Genomic DNA, 19,960 nt, shown 5'->3' with positions numbered 1-19,960 from the left:
TTAAAATATAAAAATCATACTATTTTAACTGTTTCTGATCAAATAATTGCATTGATGAGCATAAAAGACTTAAAGGTTTTTAGCTTAATGGGCAATTTTTACTTAAAGGGGAGACACTGCAGGCAAAAACGTAATATTTTTTCAGTCACCTGTCAAATTTGAGATTTTGGGCTTTTCGCTTTTTCATAAAGTTTTTTTTTTTTTTTTTCAGACTAATGGAAAGAAAAAACCCAAAAGACACTGTTAAGTGTTTCTTTAATAGCACTTTATCTATTTGTGCCAATAGATGTCAATTACAATACATATTATTAAGGCTGTTTTCTCAAAATACGTTTTTTCTCCTAGACTGAGCCATAAAACTCCACTTTAGTAGCACTTATGCACAACAACCTTTTCATTTTTATTCCTGTCTATATCCTGAAGGTTTTTACAGAGGGATTTGTTCATATACAATTAGTTTGATTTTATAGAACATTGTACTCCCCCCAAAAATGGTTAAAAAAAAATGCATGGTTTTCTGTCTGTTCAAAGTCTTTTCTGACTTATGGAGTAACCGAATGAGATACCCAAAAATTAAACAAGAATTTTGAAACTGACTTCATCCAGTGCTTTTTTGTACTAGAAATGTATGCAAATTAGTGCATATTTCATTAAATAATGCCTCATTTGCATATTTAAACCTAACATTTTCAAAAACTTGTAATACAAAAAATGTTTGCAATTATCAATGTAATCAATCACCTGGGTAATTATTTTTTTATTAGTTAATTGTTTTACCCTATTCACCTGCAGTGTCTCGCCTGAATTTGAGGTAAACATATCTTTTGGGCTTTGAGAAAACTGTATGAGAAGATTCACTAATTATATGGTTTCGTTTTGTGACTCTACAACATTACAAAGTTACACACTTTTACTTTTAAACATTTGTTCAGATGCCTCAAATACAGAACAAGGTGTGTCTCTGTCCAAGGTGCTGAACCAAGACTTCAGGCTGAACTACTGCAGACTGTGGCAGAGTTTGATAAAGGGAGACTTGAAAGGCATCAAGCGTTACAGCAGGCATCTGGGCGCTGGGGATCTCTATCCTCTGTTTGCTTGTGTCCTCACTGGTCGCTCCTGGACGTCAGTAAACGCTGGTATCGGCCAGACTCCTGTCACTCAATCTGAGGTAATCCATAAGCATAACTCATTGCATGGTCTACAACATACACTGTCAATATGTGAGTCATAAGGTTAAATTTGACAAAACTAAGATGTATACATCATATGAAAGCTCAATAAATAAGCTTTCTATTTATATATGGTTTGTTAGGATAGGACACTATTTGGCCGAGCTACATCTATGTGACAATCTGGAATCTGAGGGTGCAAGAAAATGTAAATACTTAGAAAATCACCTTTAAAGTTCTCCAAATTAAATTCTTAACAATGCATATTACTAATCAAAATTACATTTTGATATATTTATAGTAGGAATTTTACAAAAAATCTTCATGGAACATGATCTTTACTTAATTTCCTAATGATTTTTGGCATAAAAGAAAAATCAATAATTTTGACCCATACAATGTATTTTTGGCTATTGCTACAAATATACCCCAGCGACTTAAGACTGGTTTTGTGGTCCAGGGTCACATATGTGGTTTTGACACACCCTCTCGTTCTTTATTAATACTATTTTCTACATTAAAGAACACGAATGTTATGTAGTGAACCAAAAAAAAAATATCTTAAAAAGGCCTTAAAGGAGAAGTTCACTTCCAGAACAAAAATGTATAGATAATGTACCCACTTGTCATCCAAGATGTTCATGTCTTTCTTTCTTCAGTCGTAAAGAAATTGTGTTTTTGGAGGAAAACATTTCAGGATTTTTCTCCATATAGTGGACTTCAATGGTGCCCTGAGTTTGAACTTCCGAAATGCAGTTTAAATGCGGCTTATCATAAGCTTGGACAAGTAACATGTCCAAATGCCAAATGTACATGGCCATTCAAAAGTTTGGGATCAGTATGATTTTTTAAAATGATCTTATGCTAATCAAAGCCACATTTATGTGATTAAAATTCCAGAAAAAAAATAAATATTGTGAAATATAATTTCAATGTAAAATAACTGTTTTCAATCTGAAAATATTTTAGTGTAATTTATTCCTGTGATGCAAAGCTGAATTTTCAGCACCATTACTCCGGTCTTTAGTGTCACATGATCCTTCAGAAATCATTCTGATATACTGATTTATTATCAGTGTTGAAAACTGTTGTGCTGCTTAATATTTAGTTGGAACCTGTGATACTTTCTTCAAAGTTCTTACATTTAATAATTCTTAATTTAATAAATAAAAAGTTAAAAAGAACAGCATTCATTTAAAATAGAAATCTTTTGTAACAATATAAATTATATATACTGTTTAAAAGTTTATGGTCAGTTTTTATTAAATCTTTTTTTTTTTTTTATAAATTAATACTTTTATTCACCAAGGATGTGTTCAGTTGTTAAAAAGTGATTGCAAAGACTTGTTTTGTTACTTAGATTTTGTAGATTTCTATTTGGAATAAATGCTGTGCTTTTTAATTTTTTATATATTAAAGAATCCTGGGAAAAAAACCACAGGTTAAAAAAAAATATTAAGCAGCACAACAGTTATAAATCATCAGCTTTCTGAAGGATCAGGTGACACTGAAGACTGGGTTATAGGCTGATAAAATTGCAGCTTTGCATCACAGGTATAAATCAGATTTTGAAAATGAATGAAATGAAAAACCATTATTTTAAGCTGTAAACATTTTTCACAATATTATTATTTTATATATTTTTAGTTAAATAAACACAGCTGTGATGAGCATAAGAGAATTCTTTAAAAATGTCTTACTGATCCAAACTTTTGAACGGCTGTGTATCTTTAAATATTTGCACTGGAAAACAAGACAAAAAAACGGAGTAAGAACATCACTTATTTTGGTTTATTTGTGAATTAAAGAGTAATGGAGATCGGTTGAAAGGTGTCTTTTCCAAACTTTAACCTTTAAAGCATTGCTGATGTATCTAGTTGTGTCTTATACATTTACATTTAGAGAACTTATTGACATGTTGTGTCCCCTTAAATCCATACATTTTCTTTATTTGGTTGTAAAAAGGTCATCATAAAACCTGTACAAACCCTCCTAGAACTTTAAAAAAATGTTATATGGAATTTTTGTTTACTGTCAGCTGAAAAATCAGTATGTTGTTAAACAACAATGCAATCTATTGAACACACTGTATTCTATCCCTCACAGCCTTTTTTCATTCCTGTCAAAGAAGGGTCTATAATCAGGGAGTGGTCAAAACATCAGACACCCTCCTCCTGCCAGCAATTTTGAGAAGAAAAAAAAAAAACATCAGGGTTGTGAAAACTGAAGTGCCATTTAATTGTTAGTGGTCACAAAGGGCCACAATAACACCTGTTAACCACATTTCTGAACAAGGTTCACCTGTCCTCTCATTAAAACTGCATAACTAACTGTCCAGGTGGCTGGCCTGGTGGCCCCGTGGCCAGAGGAGTGCTGTTGGGTCGGTGTGATGATGGTAGAGGGTTTCTGGAGGCCAGGCCTGGCCGGAGCTGGCCTCTGTGGGGGACGTTTGGCCATCTGGAGGGTGTCAGGGACATTTATTTATACTTTTATTGCATAACCATTAACGGGACGTAAAACAGAGTTTGGATTGTACAAGCATATTATATCAGAGCATCGGAGTCTTTGTTTACCACATTCATTAAAGCTATCACATTAATATAGGCCTAATATATGAATGATGAATAATTAAATATTAACAAACCCTTTTTAGAAGGCTTTAAGCATTACTGTTGAGTATGCATATTGCAACAGAATTATTTGGTATTATATTATATTTGGTATAATTATTTGGCAGCTAAGGGGGGGAAAGTTAGGATAATTCTAAGGGCCCACACCCTGTAGGGGCCCCCAGAGATCTGCTTTTGTGTGGTAGGGGGGGCCCAACCTCATATTTTTTCATAGGGCCCAAAATTGCGAGCAGCGCCCCTGGGTATTAGTATAAAAATACACACTTGAAGCTTTATATTATGATTTTTTTAAAGTTTCTTATAGTTAGTTTAATAATACAGGTATGTGCCAAAAAAAAAATAGAGTATCGAGGGAAAGTCCATTTATTTCAATAATTTGTTTCAAATAGTGAAACTTGTATGTTATATTAGTTCACTACACACAAAGTGAAATATTTCAAGCCTTTATTTGTTTCAGTTTTGATGATTATGGATTAAAGACAAAAAAAAAAACAAATCCAGTATTTCACAAAATTTGAATATTTCATGTGACCAATAAAAAAAGGATCTTAAACACATGTTGTGTGTTAATGTACTGTATTATGTCTTCAGTACTTTGTTGGGCCTCCTTTTGCACTAATTACAGCATCAAGGCGGCGTGGCATGGAGGCAATCAGCACTTTGACACAGTTGAGGTGTTATGGTAGCCCAAGTTGCTTTGATATTGGCATATAAATCCCATAGTGTGTTTTATACTACATGAATATGTTTGTGAAGCTGGATTTATTTTGCTCCATTTAACTTGACAAAACCAAACAGGATACAGTACCAGCGTTTGACACCGTCAAATATACTCGACTATTAGCTGATTTGCTGCTTGCTTGTTTTCAGATCCCCATCAGTTTCAGGAGCGTTCCACTTAGGCCTATTTAGGCAGTCATCTCAGCGTGCTGCATTTGAGTGCACTTTCCTGCAGGTGGCTTTTCTTTGTAGATTAATTACCCAGAAGCCTTTGCGAGGATAATTATGGCCCGATCCATGGCCACTCGTGTTGGGTGTGCTTTTTTACCGGGGCGTAGTACCTCTTCCCTTCTCTCTACCCCCTCTGAAAGTGTCTGATTCTCCAAGCCATGCAAAAGTCTAAGCAGCTATTCCTCCCCCCAACATCGTCAAATTACCAGGATGTTTTGAAGTAGTCTGGTCTGCCATAATTACAGGCAGTTATAAAGGCGGATTTCACATGTACAGCTGTGGCATTTGCAGAAAGGGAGGCTGTCTCATCTGCATAAGAATGGAGAGATAAGAACATATTGTATTGCCAGCACAGAATAATGGGCGTAAAAAACTACAACAACAGAGCTACATGCTTTATGTTTCAGAAAGAGAAGACAAAGAATTCTTGTGTTTGAGTCTATATGCAGACGAATATATTTTGTGCAAGGGTTTTATTGGTGGTTCAGATAGTAAAATCAGACTCCGGCAGAACCACAATTCAGTATTTCATGTAAAAATTAACAAATACATATACACTGCCATTCAAAAGTTTAGGATCAGCAGGATTTAAAAAAAAAAGTAGTTTAAATTTTTAAATTTACTATTTCAATTAAACGCTGTACTTTTAAACTGTCTCAAAGAATTCATCAAAGAATCCTGAATATATATATATATATATATATCACAGTTTCCAAATCAGCTTATTTTTTTTTTATTATGTTTAATAAAGGATCACGTGACACTGAAGACTGGAGTGATGGCTGCTAAAAATTCAGCTTTTTCATCACAGAAATAAATTACATTTTGACATATATTAAAATAGAAAACTGCTATTTTAAATTGTAATAATATTTCACAATATTTCTGTTTTTACTGTATTTAAAATCAAATAAATGGTGAGACTTTTTTTGAAAAACTTCAAAGTTGAGCTACAGATTGATTTAGTCATTTTAATGTTCTGCAACCTTTTTGACATAATGTGCCATCTTTTTGTTTAATTGCCTTTCTTAATTGTTAATTAATTCTGCAGTGCTTGATACTGGACTGTATTTCCCAGCATGCAGCGTGGCATGAATAAATCATGCAAATTACTACCTCATTGTTTAGCGTTTTTACACTGGTGTTGTTCGATGTGAGTTGTGTGTCTTGTGGTGACAACTTAGCATGTATTTTCTTCTCTTAACGATGTGTTTTTGAGTGTTGTGTTTTGCGTGTGGAATGGTATGGCCTATAAAGCAATGCTCAAGAACATATTTATGGTAGTGGTTTATTGAATCTTGGATAGCTGTCCGCATGGTTCACCTCACAGGTCAGAGTGAGCAGATGCAAACACACCTCAGAATTGCCTCGTCCGATACTGCACTCTGTTACCATCCACTGACTGCATCTTCACAGGGTTATTTACAAATCGAATGGGCCTTTGGTGATATCTTTGAGTTTTGTGCGATTTTTCAAAAAAGTTTCTCACTTTGTTATATGACATAGTTAAACTTCAAAGATTGATGACGTATGTCGATACCAAGAAGCTAACTGAGCGATTCTGTGCGGTGTATTTGCATGTAATATAGAGATTTGCTAATTTGCTTCCTTTGTTAATTTTTTGCAGTTTTGGAATCTTTTTCTTAAATGTTCTAATTTAGTAGATGAGGTTAAAGAAGTCTGTGATGATCTATTGTATAGGATGAGTCATGCTTGACTCCAAGCCCCCATGGCGTCATTAGCCCACGCACTTTTTTAGAAGTTTTCTTTGTGCCATATTTTTGTTTTATTTTACTTATTCTGTTGTCCTAACTCTTTACCAGTAGTTTAGAGGAGATATGTAGATATTCATTTTAATCATTTGTCTATGTGCACATGCAGTTGAGGTCAAAAGTTTACATCCCCCTTTCAGAGCCTGCAAAATTATCATTATTTTACCAAAACAAGGGGGTTCAATAAAATGTTGTTTTTTATTTAGTACTGACTTGAATAAGATATTTCACATAAAAGACATTTACATATAGTCCAAAAGAGAAAATAATAGTCACATGTATAAAATGACCCTGTTCAAAAATATTTCAGGTCAAATTCCAGCATTTGAACCCTTTCCAACAATGACTGTATGATTTTGAGATCCATCTTTTCACACTGAGGACAACTGAAGGACTCATATATAACTATTACAGAAGGTTCGAACACTCACTGATGCTTCAGAAGGTGAAAACTTATATTTAATATTAAATATTAAACTAATATTAAAGATCAGGCTAAATTTGACTTATTTTGTCTTCTGAGAAACATGTAACATCTTATGTAGCCTCTGAAGGGCAGTATTAAATGAAAAAAAAAAAAGATATTTAGGCAAAATAAGAAAAATCCACAGATCTCCATTCTGTTCAAAAGTTTTCACCCCCCAGGTTTTAATGCATAGTTTTTCCTTCTGGAACGTCAGTGAGCATTTGAACCTTCTCTAATAGTTGCATATGAGTCCCTCAGTTGTCCCCAGTGTGAAAAGATGGATCTCAATTACATTCATAGATTTGTATTTAAAGAGACATGCACAAAGATGTTGTGTTTCTGCTTCCACTCCAAATGGCCATTTTCAAAATGATGTAATAAATGATCTGTGGGGTATTTTGAGCTGAAACTTCACATACATTCTGGGACACCTGAGACTTATATTACATCTTGTAAAAAGGGGCATAATATGTCTCATTTAATATAGAATCTTTAACATCCATGGAACCTTTCATTTATGTTTACGCATTTATCAGATGCTTTTATTTTGTTCTAAGGCATTGCTATAAAATCCACCCGATAAATTCTAGTGTGCTTGCAGAGTTTTTTTGTTGTTGTTGTTGTTGTTGTTAACTCCATGTTTTAGTGTGTATGGACAGTATGTATTTTCCAGACAGGAGAAAGTCATCTTTTTTAATGCTTGACAAAAACAACTGCTGCAAGAAAACTCTCAGTCTTTCACTTAGATTGCAGAGTTGGACAGTAAGTCAAAAGTCTGCTACTTAAGTTGACAACTATTTGAGTTGTTTACTGGTGTAGCTAAGAGCAAAAAACAAGCCTTCTGGTCTTTTGTGAGACAGAAAGAACTGCAATAAGACCAAATAACTTCTTTACATTTTAGCATAGATTTTTTGTTCTGAGCACCTTATTGATTGACAGGAAGGTGACACGTCATTGGTTATGGCTGTGTGGCCATTTTTGCACTCCACAGATGTCTAGAAAGCATGTAATTTCTTGCTTCAGATATTTGCATTTGTCATTTTTCACAGTTGTCATTTTTCTCAGAATACTTATTGAGCATTTGTTGCTGTACGTGCGTTGTACATTGTGTTTATTGACAGCATGAGAACAACAGAACATTTTCTTTTCTGAGGAAGAGAGTCAATAATATACAGTGTGGTTGTGTGCACACTTTCTTTTTTTTATACCTGTGGCAATATTTCTAAAAATGTAGCACATATAGGGAAACATTTAAAGAGGTGTTCACACTGAATGTAATTTGCACAGACAATAAGTTTGTTTTAATTAGAAATGTCAAATGAATGTGGCTTGATTTTTAAATTATGCAGCTCAGCAGAGTTGTATGGTCCAATTTGCTAAAACTTTGCCCCCTTATTGAAGTCTGAAAGCTGAAAAAAGTCTGAAATGTTTGGGTCAACTATTCCAGGTATAAAGTTAACTTAATTACCATTAAAAGTCAATGAGAAATCCCCACAGTATAAGTGCATATGTTTGTGTGTGAGCTGGTGTTTGTTTAAGTAACAGTGCTTTGAGCTCTCATTGTGTGATTTAGATCACAGGTGCCCTCCTGACCGTCTGAAGGGCTCTCAGTATCTAAACACTTTGTGTCCAGTGCGGTGCGTTTCCTATTCACAGCCAGCCTCCTTTATACAGGACTATCAATATTAATGCAGTCGTCTCTACAGAAACCAGCGGTAGCATCAGAGAAGCTCCTATCTGTCATTCTAACACTGAATAGAGATGCAATTGCATTAAATCTCCAATCAGCATTCAGCTTTACACATGGTCATTAAATGCTGAAATAATATGAATGCCCTAGGAATATTTTTGCCTAAGAATCCAGCTTGTTGTCAGTTAATCAAATTCATTGCTTTGATGCATACATGCAGTTATATTTCACTAAAAACTTGTTTAATTTTGTAAATAAAGGCATACATAGACACAATTTATATTTTTCAACAAGCTTATATCATACGTCTTCAGATCTAAAGGTTTTTAAGATCATGAGAAATCTAAATTCACTCAAGTATGTCCAGACTTTTGTGTATATAACCACACTACTATATCAATATCAAAAAACAGCACTTCTGTTGTTCAGCTTTGTTGTTTCCCTCTCGACAGCGACATTCATTCCGACAGTCAGCATGAAAAGAAACACGCACACAAAAACTCAACTGGAACTACAGGTTTCTGTATTTGAAGTGCAGTAAAGGCAAAACCACTCAAACATTTTGATAAACACACACCATTAGTGTTGCGAGTGAAGTGGAGTGCTGGTCAATATGGGCCTGCCCCCTCATTAGAGAACACGCGCTCTGCGTCTGCCAGACCTCCACAGATAAAAGGCTTCTCTCTCTCTCTCTCTCTCTCTCTCTCTCTCTCTCTCTCTCTCTCTCTCTCTTTCTCTCCATGAGCCTCTCATAGGCCTGCCTCAGCAATTACCTGCTACCCAGGACTGCCACTGCCCACAGAAACCATAGCCCTATTAGCCCTCTGTACAACTACAGACATTTTTTATTTCAGAATGTTGTACAATATGCTGTTATCCATTCACCGTCTTTAGTTGACTGTCTGTAGGTCCTTGTTATATATATATATATATGTATATATATATATATATGTGTGTGTGTGTGTGTGTGTGTGTGTGTGTGTGACCCTGGACCCCAAAACCAGTCATAAATATCACAGGTATATTTGTAGTAATAGACAAAAATACTTTGTATGGGTCAAAATTATAGATTTTTCTTTTATGCCAAAAATCATTAGGATATTAAAGATCGTGTTCCATAAAGATTTTGTGCAAAAATGTAAAACCTAATTTTTGATTATTAATATGCATTGCGAAGAACTTCATTTGAACTTTAAAGGCAATTTTCTCAACATTCTGAATTTTTTGCACCCTTAGATTCCAGATTTTCTAGTTGATTATCAGCCAAATGTTGTTCTATCCTAACAAACCATACATTGATGGAAAACTTATTTATTCAGCTTTCAGATGATGCACAAATCTCAATTTCCAAAAATGTACCCTTATGACTGGTTTTGTGGTCCAGGGTCACATATGTTATATATATATATATAGCTCAAAAGTTTGGGATCAGTAGACTTATAATATTTTTAAAGAAGTTTCTTTTACTCATCAAGGCTGCATTTATTTGATCAAAAATACAGAAAAAAAAAAACTCTTTTTGGAATCTGGGATTCTTTTTTTTAGGATTTTCTTTGATAAATAATTAAAATAGAATTGCATTTATTCAAATTCATTTATTCAAATTCATATAAATATTTTCTAACAATGTAAATCCATGCTATCATTAATTAACTTAACACTATTAATTTAACACATCCTTGCTAAATGAAAGTATAAAATTCTTTAAAAAAAAGAAAGAATAAAAATTTCATCAAACCTCAAATTTTTGAACCATAGTGTATATTGTTAGAAAACACAATTCTGACTTAATAACTCATATAAATTGAACATAAATTGAGTTTACATTTCACAATTCTGACTTTGCAAATGTGAGTTTATATTATACAATTCTGACTTTATTTCTTAGAATTACAACTATTTTTCAGAAGTGCGAGTTTGTCTCGAAATTCTGACTTTATAACGCGCAATTGCGAGTTTATATGACGTAATTTTGAGAAAAAAAGTCTGATTTGGCAGTTTCTATTTCAAAATTCTGATATTATAACTCACAATTGTGAGTTTATATCACAAAATGATGACTTTATTTCAACTTTACATCACGCCATTCTAAAAAAAAAGCTAATTGTGAGTTTCTATCTCACAATTCTGACTTTATAACTCGCAGTTGCGAGTTTATATCTCACAGTTCTGAGAACAAAAGTAGAATTGCAAGTTTGTATCATGCAATTTGAAAAAAGTAAACAATAAAAAGTCACAATTACCTTTTTTAATTTTTATTTAGTGGTGCAAATGGGATTCCATAATATATTGATATTTTAGTCATCAGTGTCTATACAAACATATAGAAATATGCTGTGACTAATGTGTAACATGCAACAATATCTGTCACAGCTTAAAATAAAAAAAAATTATACAGTAAATAGCATAACAATATTTAGCTTCTACCTTTTTTTTTCCCTCCATTGCAAATCCCGCAGGCTGGATTGGATTCAACTAGACCATGTCTTTGACACCACATGCTAAAACTATATGTTAGATGCAATTACCTAAAAATACTGGGATCGTGTTTATATATGACACTGGGATGCATTTTTGAATGTCATTCTTTCCATATTTTTTTACTTGTTGCGGTCTAATTACATGCCTGATTAGACAGAACATAATCATATTTGGGACCGCAGCCAAATGAACTAGAGTTTCTCTCAGGGATGGCAGAACGACTTGGCTACAAAATATGCTCTAAATCCTAATCTTGCGATCCACCGAACGGAACTGTATTCCATTTTGTTTGTTTTGCCGTGAAACTGGAACAAACATCAAGAACATTAGTGCTGAAATTGAAATGAATGCAATTTACATTCATTGTGCTGCTGAAATGCTCGCTTTGTGGATGAATTGAGAGCTGCAATCATTTCTGCAGGAAGACGACGAGGAGGGGCGAAGAGATGGCAAAGACTGGCAGGAAGTGAGAGCTAGAGACATAGCCTGCCTGTAGATCATAGATATGGGCAGAAAAGAGTCATAGGAAGTGAGAGGAAGAGTAAAAGCTCACAAAATAGCTGGGAGTGAAGGAGTTAACAACAAAAAAAAAGAGGTTAAAGCCGAGGTAGATCCAGTGGAACTCAGTTACGATACCCACCTAAGCATCAAGATCTTTTAAGACTAGACGATCAATACCATCCAAAATACCATCCAAAATACAAGTGGAAGGGCTTTTTATATAGACGCTTTGTGATTAGAGAAGCATTTGTCTGTACGTAAACATGAAGTTTATCGCGTGAATGCGGTCGGGATGACCTAGGGTTTTACTTAGTGAGGTGAAACAAAGAAAATCTCCTTTGGATCGATCTCCTCCGGCGGATGAAGCGAGGCCTCCTCTGCAAACACCTCCGTCCCCAGAGGTTTCTCCTCAGTCCTAATCAAAGTTTTTGTTGGCTTTGGGTCCGTTATCTGAAATTGGGTTTATGCTAAAATGGAAAAGTAACTACTGAGCTTTGAACCAGAGAATGCTAAGTGAAAACAAAGACCCAGAGGGCATCCAGGGCAGTAAATGTGAGTGCAAAAAAATGAGCAGTGTCTGCCTAGCATTACACTGCTTGTCTCTGTTACTTCTGTCTGTACATATTTCAAAATTTTCATTATAATTATAATATATTTATTTTAATAATAAGAATAATTAACATGATTATCTCTTTCCTAATATCCAAAATGAAAATTTTGTTCTATTTATTTGGTTATTTTTTTGTGTGGCAGTCATTTTGTAGAATGAGCGATGAGTTCTGTGTGATGGAAAATGTGTCTGACAAAGCTGACCCTCTCAGATGTTGCTGAGAACATGGAATTGAACATAATAGCTTTGCCCTGTAAACTTCTCAGAAATGATATGACTGCCTAAATGCAAGTTTCTTAGAGCACTGCATTGTTCAGTATGTGCTAAAGTCTTTGTCTTTTCTGACATTCTTTCTCCATCTTTAAATGGATTGTTTTGTCTGGCTGTGTATTTCAGTTTTTGCGGCAGAGAGAAAAGCACCATTTTCTTAAAATCTGAAACTATGCTGTTTCCCAGAAGTCTTTTTTAAGGTTTTAATGTGTGACTGAAGCCATAGCCTTTTGGATGGAATATACAGTGGCATGCAAAAGTTTGAGAACCTCTTGCTGAATCTGTAACGTGAATAATTTTAACAAAATTAGAGAGATCGTACAAAATGCATGTTATTTTTATTTAATACTGTCCTGAGTAAGATATTTTACATAAAAGATGTTTACATATAGTCTTGTTCCTAAACAGTTAAACTGAGCACTGTTATTTAGAAAAATCCTCCAGTTCCTGTAGATTCTTCAGTTTTTCAGCATTTTTTTCCATATTTTAACCCTTTTAAGTAGTGACTGTATGATTTTGAGATCCATCTTTTCACACTGAAGGACTCAAACACAACTATTGAAAAAGGTTCAAACATTCACTAATGCTTCAGAAGGAAACTCGATGCATTAAGAGCTGGGGGGTGAAAACATTTTGAATTTGGTAAAATTGTACTTATTTGTCTTCCGGGAAATATTCAAGTATCTTCTGTTGCTTCCGAAGGGCAGTACTAAATGGAAAAAAAAGTATATTTTAACAAAATAAGAAAAAACTTTCTGTTCTGTTCAAAAGTTTTCACCTCCCGGCTCTTAATGCATTGTGTTATTTTTAATAATTTCAGCTATTTTTTTTGTCTTATGGACTATATGTAAACATCTTACTCAGGATCTCTCTTATTTTGTTAAAATTATTCACATTTTCACAGATTCTGCAAGGGGTTCCCAAACTTTCGCATGCCACTGTATATGCTTATATGCTTGTATAGAAACAAATATTAAAGGGATTCATGGGTATTAAGACTTGCATGGCTTAATTTAACATAAATGATGACTGACCCATGAAAGATTTACGTTATTTGAAAAATCCACATCGTTTTATACATATTTTAGGGGCTAAACCTAGTTTTTGACATCTTGTTTTCATCCTGCCACGATGGCATCTAGTGTTTCTTTTCTCTGCTGTTTATAAACTTATTCAGTAGCTGTGCTCTACTAAAAGCCTCAAAAGGCATCAGGGCTGAAGTGGAGAGAACAAAGACGCAGGTCTTTAAAAAAAATGTATTCGTCCACAGGCATCTTCCCATTCTTTTCTCTTCTTCTTATCACTAGGAAAGCAGTGAAGACTTGCATCACTTCTCTTGTTGCCCTTCAACTGAAAATTACAGGCCAAAGCCACAATGTGGCATCGTATCAGTATTTTATTTTCAGAGTTGTGTTGCGGTAAAAATAGCAACAGGTTGCACCAGTAGCTCACAGTAGTGCAACCATTTGACGTAATCGAAATAATGCCACCCCCATAGTCTAAAATATTTATAAAACAATGTGGATTTTTTAAAATGAACATGAATCTTTCATGGATTTTTCTACTACATATTTAATACCCAGCAAAATAATAAATATGTCATTTTTTGTAATAGTAGTAGTTAGTTAAGTTAAGCTTCTTTTAATAAACGTGGCCTCTTACCCCCTGCTAAGCCTACTCAGTTTGCGTAGAGCCCTTAAAGGCCAATATGTGAATAATGGATTGTGGTGGCAGGACAAATAGCCTCCCTCCTGTGTAACTGCCTTTGTGTTTATCCCAGGGGAGAGCTTTTTTCGATTGTTCATAGCGCTGCCCTCGCTGATCAGCCCCATGTCTCATAATGTCTGCCCTGCAGCAGCGTATAGTTGAGGGAGAGACTGTTCGACCTGTCTGCTATATAAACCTATATGCTATCATGTCCAGTTCTCCTGTGGTCAGCTGTTTTTTGTCTGTCCATCAGAGGAGAGTGGATTCAGAGATTCAGTATGTTAACAGAAGAGTGAGTTTTGAAAGTCTATCCCTACATGACTTCACACCTGTCAGTCTCACCTGTTTTTTTCAAAAACGAACAAACAAAAAAAACCTGAGTTTGCTTGTTTCAGTCTGGGCCTGTATTTCTGAAGTACCCTTCAGTACCTAATGTTGAGCCTCAGGCTTTGTGACAGGGGCACACACTCAGCTAAAAGAAAGAGCTTAAGCTCTCCTCTGAGTGGCTCTGGCCTTTTTATTTGGCGGACAGATGTAGAAAGTTGGGTTGTCCTGGTGTGGCTTACTGTCAGAAAGCTGAGCTCTAAATAGTCCGCCGTCCAGTGAGCTTGCATTAAGCAGTTAAATCAATTTCTGATGTGCAAAGAATTTAATAGTTACTGTCCCAACCTCCCATCACGTACGCAGTCTCATAAATCTTGACTACTAACCGGGCTGACGTTATTAACAACCACAGCTCTCGTAAACATGCATAAAAACAGCACAGAGATTGCGTATGTTCTCAGTGGATGAGTAAAGACGTGACATTTTAATTTCGTTTACAGTAGATGTTTCTTCTTGCACCTGTGCAGTCGGATGGTCACAGTAAAATCGAATCATAACCCAGACATTTTTCTATAGTGCTTTTCTTGGTATTAATGCTTGAAAGGTCTCAGGCATATTGTCTTAATGTGGAACAAATTCACTTCAAGGTTTGCTGGTTTAGCCTCAAGTTAGCTTTTGTTTTGAAATTCTTTTTCAAAAAGTGAACAGTGTCTGTTTGCACTTATCAGCATTTGGCCACAAGAAACCAGTGTCACATTTGCTAAGTCAGCTTGCTATATATTGTACCTCTGAGCCATTTTTCCAAAATAGAAAAGTACCTCCACCTCGTCTCTCTTTCAGCTTTCAAGGTTTTTCATATTTTTTCAATCCTGGAAAGCTTTCAGACACAATTACTGCTTTGAGGTAATTAGAAATATGTTGTTTCTGCATTATCCAGTTGTTTTAGTATATGTTTATTCAACTTAGTAGCCCAGTTTTTATGTAGTTTTGCATTTTGCTTTTAAAAATTCTCATTTAACAAAAATTTACATCTTTATGTAATATACAGTTGAGGTCAAAAGTTTACATACACCTTGCAGAATCTGTAAAATGTGAAATATGTTACCAAAATAAGAGGGATCGTACAAAATGCATGTTATTATTTATTTGGTACTGACCTGAAAAAGATATTTCACATCAAAAACATTTACATACAAGTCCACAAGAGAAAATAATAGTTGAATTTATAAAAATGACCCCGTTCAAAAGTTTACATACACTTGATTCTTAATAATGTGTTGTTACCTGAATGATCCACAGCTGTTTTTTTGTTGTTGTTGTTTTTTTGTTTTTTTTTTGGTTTGAGTCACTTGTTTGTCCTGAACAGTTAAACTGCCCGCTGTCCTTCAGAAAAATCCTTCAGGTCCAACTAATTATTTTTTTAGCATTATTGTGTATTAGTTCCCAATGCATTAAGAGCCAGGGGGTGAAAACTGAATTTTTAGAGCAGGGTAAATTTAACTTATTTTGTTTTCTGGGAAACATGTAAGTACCTTCATTAGCTTCTGAAGGGCCGTACTAAATGACAAAAATATATTTAGGCAAAATAAGAAATATGTACAAACTTTTGTTCAAAAGTTTACACCCCTGGCTCTTAATGCATCATGTTTCCTTCTGAAGCATCAGTGAGCATTTGAACCTTTTGTAATAGAAGATTGAGAAGAACTCAGTGTGAAAAGATAGATCTTAAAATCATACAGTGATTGTTTGAAAGGGTACAAATAACACAAAAAGGCTAAAAAAAACTAATTTGAGGGACCTGAAGGATTTTTCGGAAGAAAAGCGGGCAGTTTTAACTGTTCAAATCAAACAAGGGACTCATGAACAACTATCACTTAAAAAAAAAAAACAACAACAAAAAAAGGTAACAACACAGTATTAAGAATCAAGTGTATGTAAACTTTTGAACAGGGTCATTTTTATAAATTCAACTATTATTTTCTCTTGTGGACTATATGTGAACATCTTTTATGTGAAATATCTTATTCAGGTCAGTACTAAATAAAAAATAACATGCATTTTGTATGATCCCTCTTATTTTGGTAAACCAATTAACATTTTGTAGATTCTGCAAGGTATATGTAAACTTTTGACTTCTGTATGCATTGTTTAAAATCTTTTTGTGCATGTTTCTTGCGTATTTGTGCCACATATAGGTCTTTACTCAGATCAGACGGTGGCTTCCCTAACATTTCTCCAAATCTCCCTATGGACCTCTGTTCGCTTGATCAGATTGACCCATTTCCTCAGTGCCTTGATACAGAAAGCTGCAGAGCTGAGAGCACTAAGCGGTTAATCCTTTTATGTAGTGATTTTGACTCCTCACGGGGATGAAATGGAATGTGTATTTGAAGCACTCGTAAATATGCAGAAGGACCGTCGCGTTGTTATTTTAACGTCCTCCTCCTTATTTTTCTCCTAGGGCAAGCTGTGAATTTTTCTTCATTAAGTATTCGACTGAGAGACTGACTATCAGTCTCAATGCTCTTGAATGCTGACTGATTTGATGGGTAGCGACTCCGTTGGCCGGTTAGTTATGTGCAGTCCCGGGCCTTCTCTGGTTGCTCACCAAGATCCCCAGAGGCAGGGCCGCTAGGACATGACCATATTCTCAACTTCTGCTTTTACCAAGCAGGCAGAGATAGAGTGAGGCATGGCTAATCAGGACTGTCTCTCTCTCTCCAGCTGTCTGAGCTGGTAGCACGACACAGTTGGTCTGTCTCTGATTTTGTCCGATTCACGTCCACACAGAGCGATTGACCCTTTTATGCAGCGCACCGTTTCCACCCAAGAGTCATCAGGGGACAATGGCGCGTGAACGGAGCAGCGGGGTGACTTACCTCATGATTACCCCTCGTCTTTAAAGTGGAGAGATGCCTTGTAGTTGAACTTTGAAGTGCCGACTAACTTCAAAAGCAGGAGGCAAAAGCAGAGAGATGAGGCCTGGCTCCTGAAAGGCAGAATGAGTCATCAGGCGCAATACAAATGTGCAACATGACACAGAGTTACTCTTCAAGTAAATCAAACTAATAAAGTAAAAAAAAAAAAAAAAAACTCAGGCTGAAAGACCTGAAGATTACCCTCTATCAAAAGTCAAAAGTTTACATGCATCTTGCAGAATCTGCAAAATGTTCATTATTTTACCAAAATAAGAGGGATCATCACAAAATGCATTTTATTTTTTATTTAGTACTGACCTGAATACGATATTTCACATAAAAGATGTTTACATATAGTTCAAAAGTTTACATACACACAATTCTTAACACAGTGTTGTTACCTGAATGATCCACAGCTGTTTTTTTTTTTTAGTGATGGTTTAGTGATGTTGATGTTGAGATCCATCTTTTCACACTGAGGACAACTGAGGGACTCATATGCAACTATTACAGAAGGTTCAAATGCTCACTGATGCTTCAGAAGAAAAAACAATGCATTAAGAGCCGGGGGTGAAAACTTTTGGAATTTGAAGTTCAGGGTAAATTGAACTTATTTTGTCTTCTGGGAAACATATAACATCTTCTGTAGCGTCTGAAGTGCAGTACTAAATGAAAAAAATATAATATTTAGGCAAAATAAGAAAAATGTACACATACTCAATCCGTTCAAAAGTTTATACCCCTGTCTCTTAATGCATATTTTTTTCGTTCTGAAGCATCAGTGAGCATTTGAACCTTCTGTAATAGTTGCATATGAGTCCCTTATTTGTCCTCAGTGTGAAAAGATGGATCTCAAAATCATACAGTCATTGTTGGAAAGGGTTCAAATACACAAAAATGCTGGAAAACAAAATAATTTGTGGGACCTGAAGGATTTTTCTGAAGAACAGCAGGCAATTTAACAAGGAACTCGTGAACACAAAAATCACAGAAAAAAAAAAAAAAAAAAAACAGCTGTGGATCATTCAGGTAACAACACAGTAGAGTATTTTGGTAAAGTAATTAACATTTTGCAGATTCTGCAAGGTGTATGTAAACTTTTGACTTCAACTGTATATAATACAAAAATACTGTGCAGTTCATCGAAATCTCTAGGGTCTGGGCTTTACATTCTTCCAAAAAATGAGGGATGGCAATCTCGTAGTGGGCTTTTAATCCGGACAGACTCCAGAGATGGGGAACATTGGAACAGGCCCATAGTCAATCTTGGACTATAACCAGCAATGCTGCACCACAGGAAACAAGGCAGCAAGCCTGTCAAGTTAGTCTTTCCTTAAAGAGAACGTGTGCACATGGATGGAGCGCATGTGTCACTGTCTTATTGTTGCCGCAAGTGGTGGGATATATATGCAAAGAGATGTGGGGGCATATGGGTTGGATGTTGGAGCAGTAGCTTGAGGTCATAGACCAAGTGTTCAGTGTCCTATTTTAATCCGAACCCCTCACTTCTGCTCGCTGCTGCTGCTGCCGGCGCCTGTAAATCCCACCCAAGCGATAGCAAACTTAAATCCACTTAATTTAGCACCTAATCCCCCCCTCCTCCGACGAAATTTTAGAGATTGAGATTTAAGGATTAGCAGATAAATGGACAGGAAAATGGAGCTTGCACATGTTTTTCAAGCTCAAGTCATAGCACAGCAATCAGTTATTAAAATACTGTTACTGCTGGAGTGTACTTGGATGACCAGACTTTTTATCCTGCCAAGGAACCAAAGTAATTTCTGGGAGCTCTCTTTTGGGAAATTGTCTTTGCGTTGACTTTCCTTTTATAACAGAACATGTTTGGGATTTTGACACCCTGACCTGCTTTGCTGCTTACTTTAGGTGATTGCCAATGTGTGATGAAAATCCTGTCAGATGTTCTGACTAATGGCTGTGTATCTAGACTATCGTTGCACAGTTTGCGCTTTGTCACTCATTTTGATTTTCTAGAAAGGATTTAACCTTTACGTCAGGCTTCCATCTGAACTTAATCCAAAGATTGAGGCTTGTGACTTCATATAAAAGTGCTTGTTATTTTCTGAAAAAGGTTACATTATACTCTTTCATAGCAGTTTTTCCTTGAAATCTATTTAATAAGTTAGTTTATGCCCAAAGCAGTCTGAATCTACATTTGCATGACTAGTTAATATTATCTGTGTAATGTTCTTCTGTATATAAACAGCTTCTGTTGTGGTTGGCTTACATTCTGTGTTCCAGTTTTTTTTTGTCAGTGTTGTTTATCAGACCAGCATCTATACCTGAATACTGCATACCAAAACCGAGAACCGAGCACTAAAAAAAATACTGGAACTGAATCTACACCATAAACCAAGCGTTGCCTAGTGTAGTCAGACTCTCGTAGGCTGTAGACTCTTTTGAGACTGTTCTTTTTAGTGAATCAAAACCATAAAGTGCAGCTAGTGTGGTCC

At 35.4% G+C, this 19,960-nt stretch overlaps 1 protein-coding gene across 1 annotated transcript in view; it reads left to right on the top strand.

The window, feature by feature from the left end:
• Positions 1 to 19,960, top strand: part of adck1 (aarF domain containing kinase 1) — a 107,103-nt gene that overhangs the window by 71,945 nt on the left and 15,198 nt on the right. The window contains exon 6 of the mRNA XM_073827393.1: positions 971 to 1,168. Coding sequence (XP_073683494.1) covers positions 971 to 1,168 — 198 coding nt within the window. The remainder of the gene's footprint in view (positions 1 to 970; positions 1,169 to 19,960) is intronic.

This window comes from Garra rufa, chromosome 21 (genome assembly GCF_049309525.1).
Source record: "Garra rufa chromosome 21, GarRuf1.0, whole genome shotgun sequence".
In the NCBI taxonomy this organism is placed as follows: Eukaryota; Metazoa; Chordata; class Actinopteri; order Cypriniformes; family Cyprinidae; genus Garra; species Garra rufa.
Note: the sequence above shows the minus strand (reverse complement) of the source record. Positions and strands in the feature narration are given on the sequence as shown.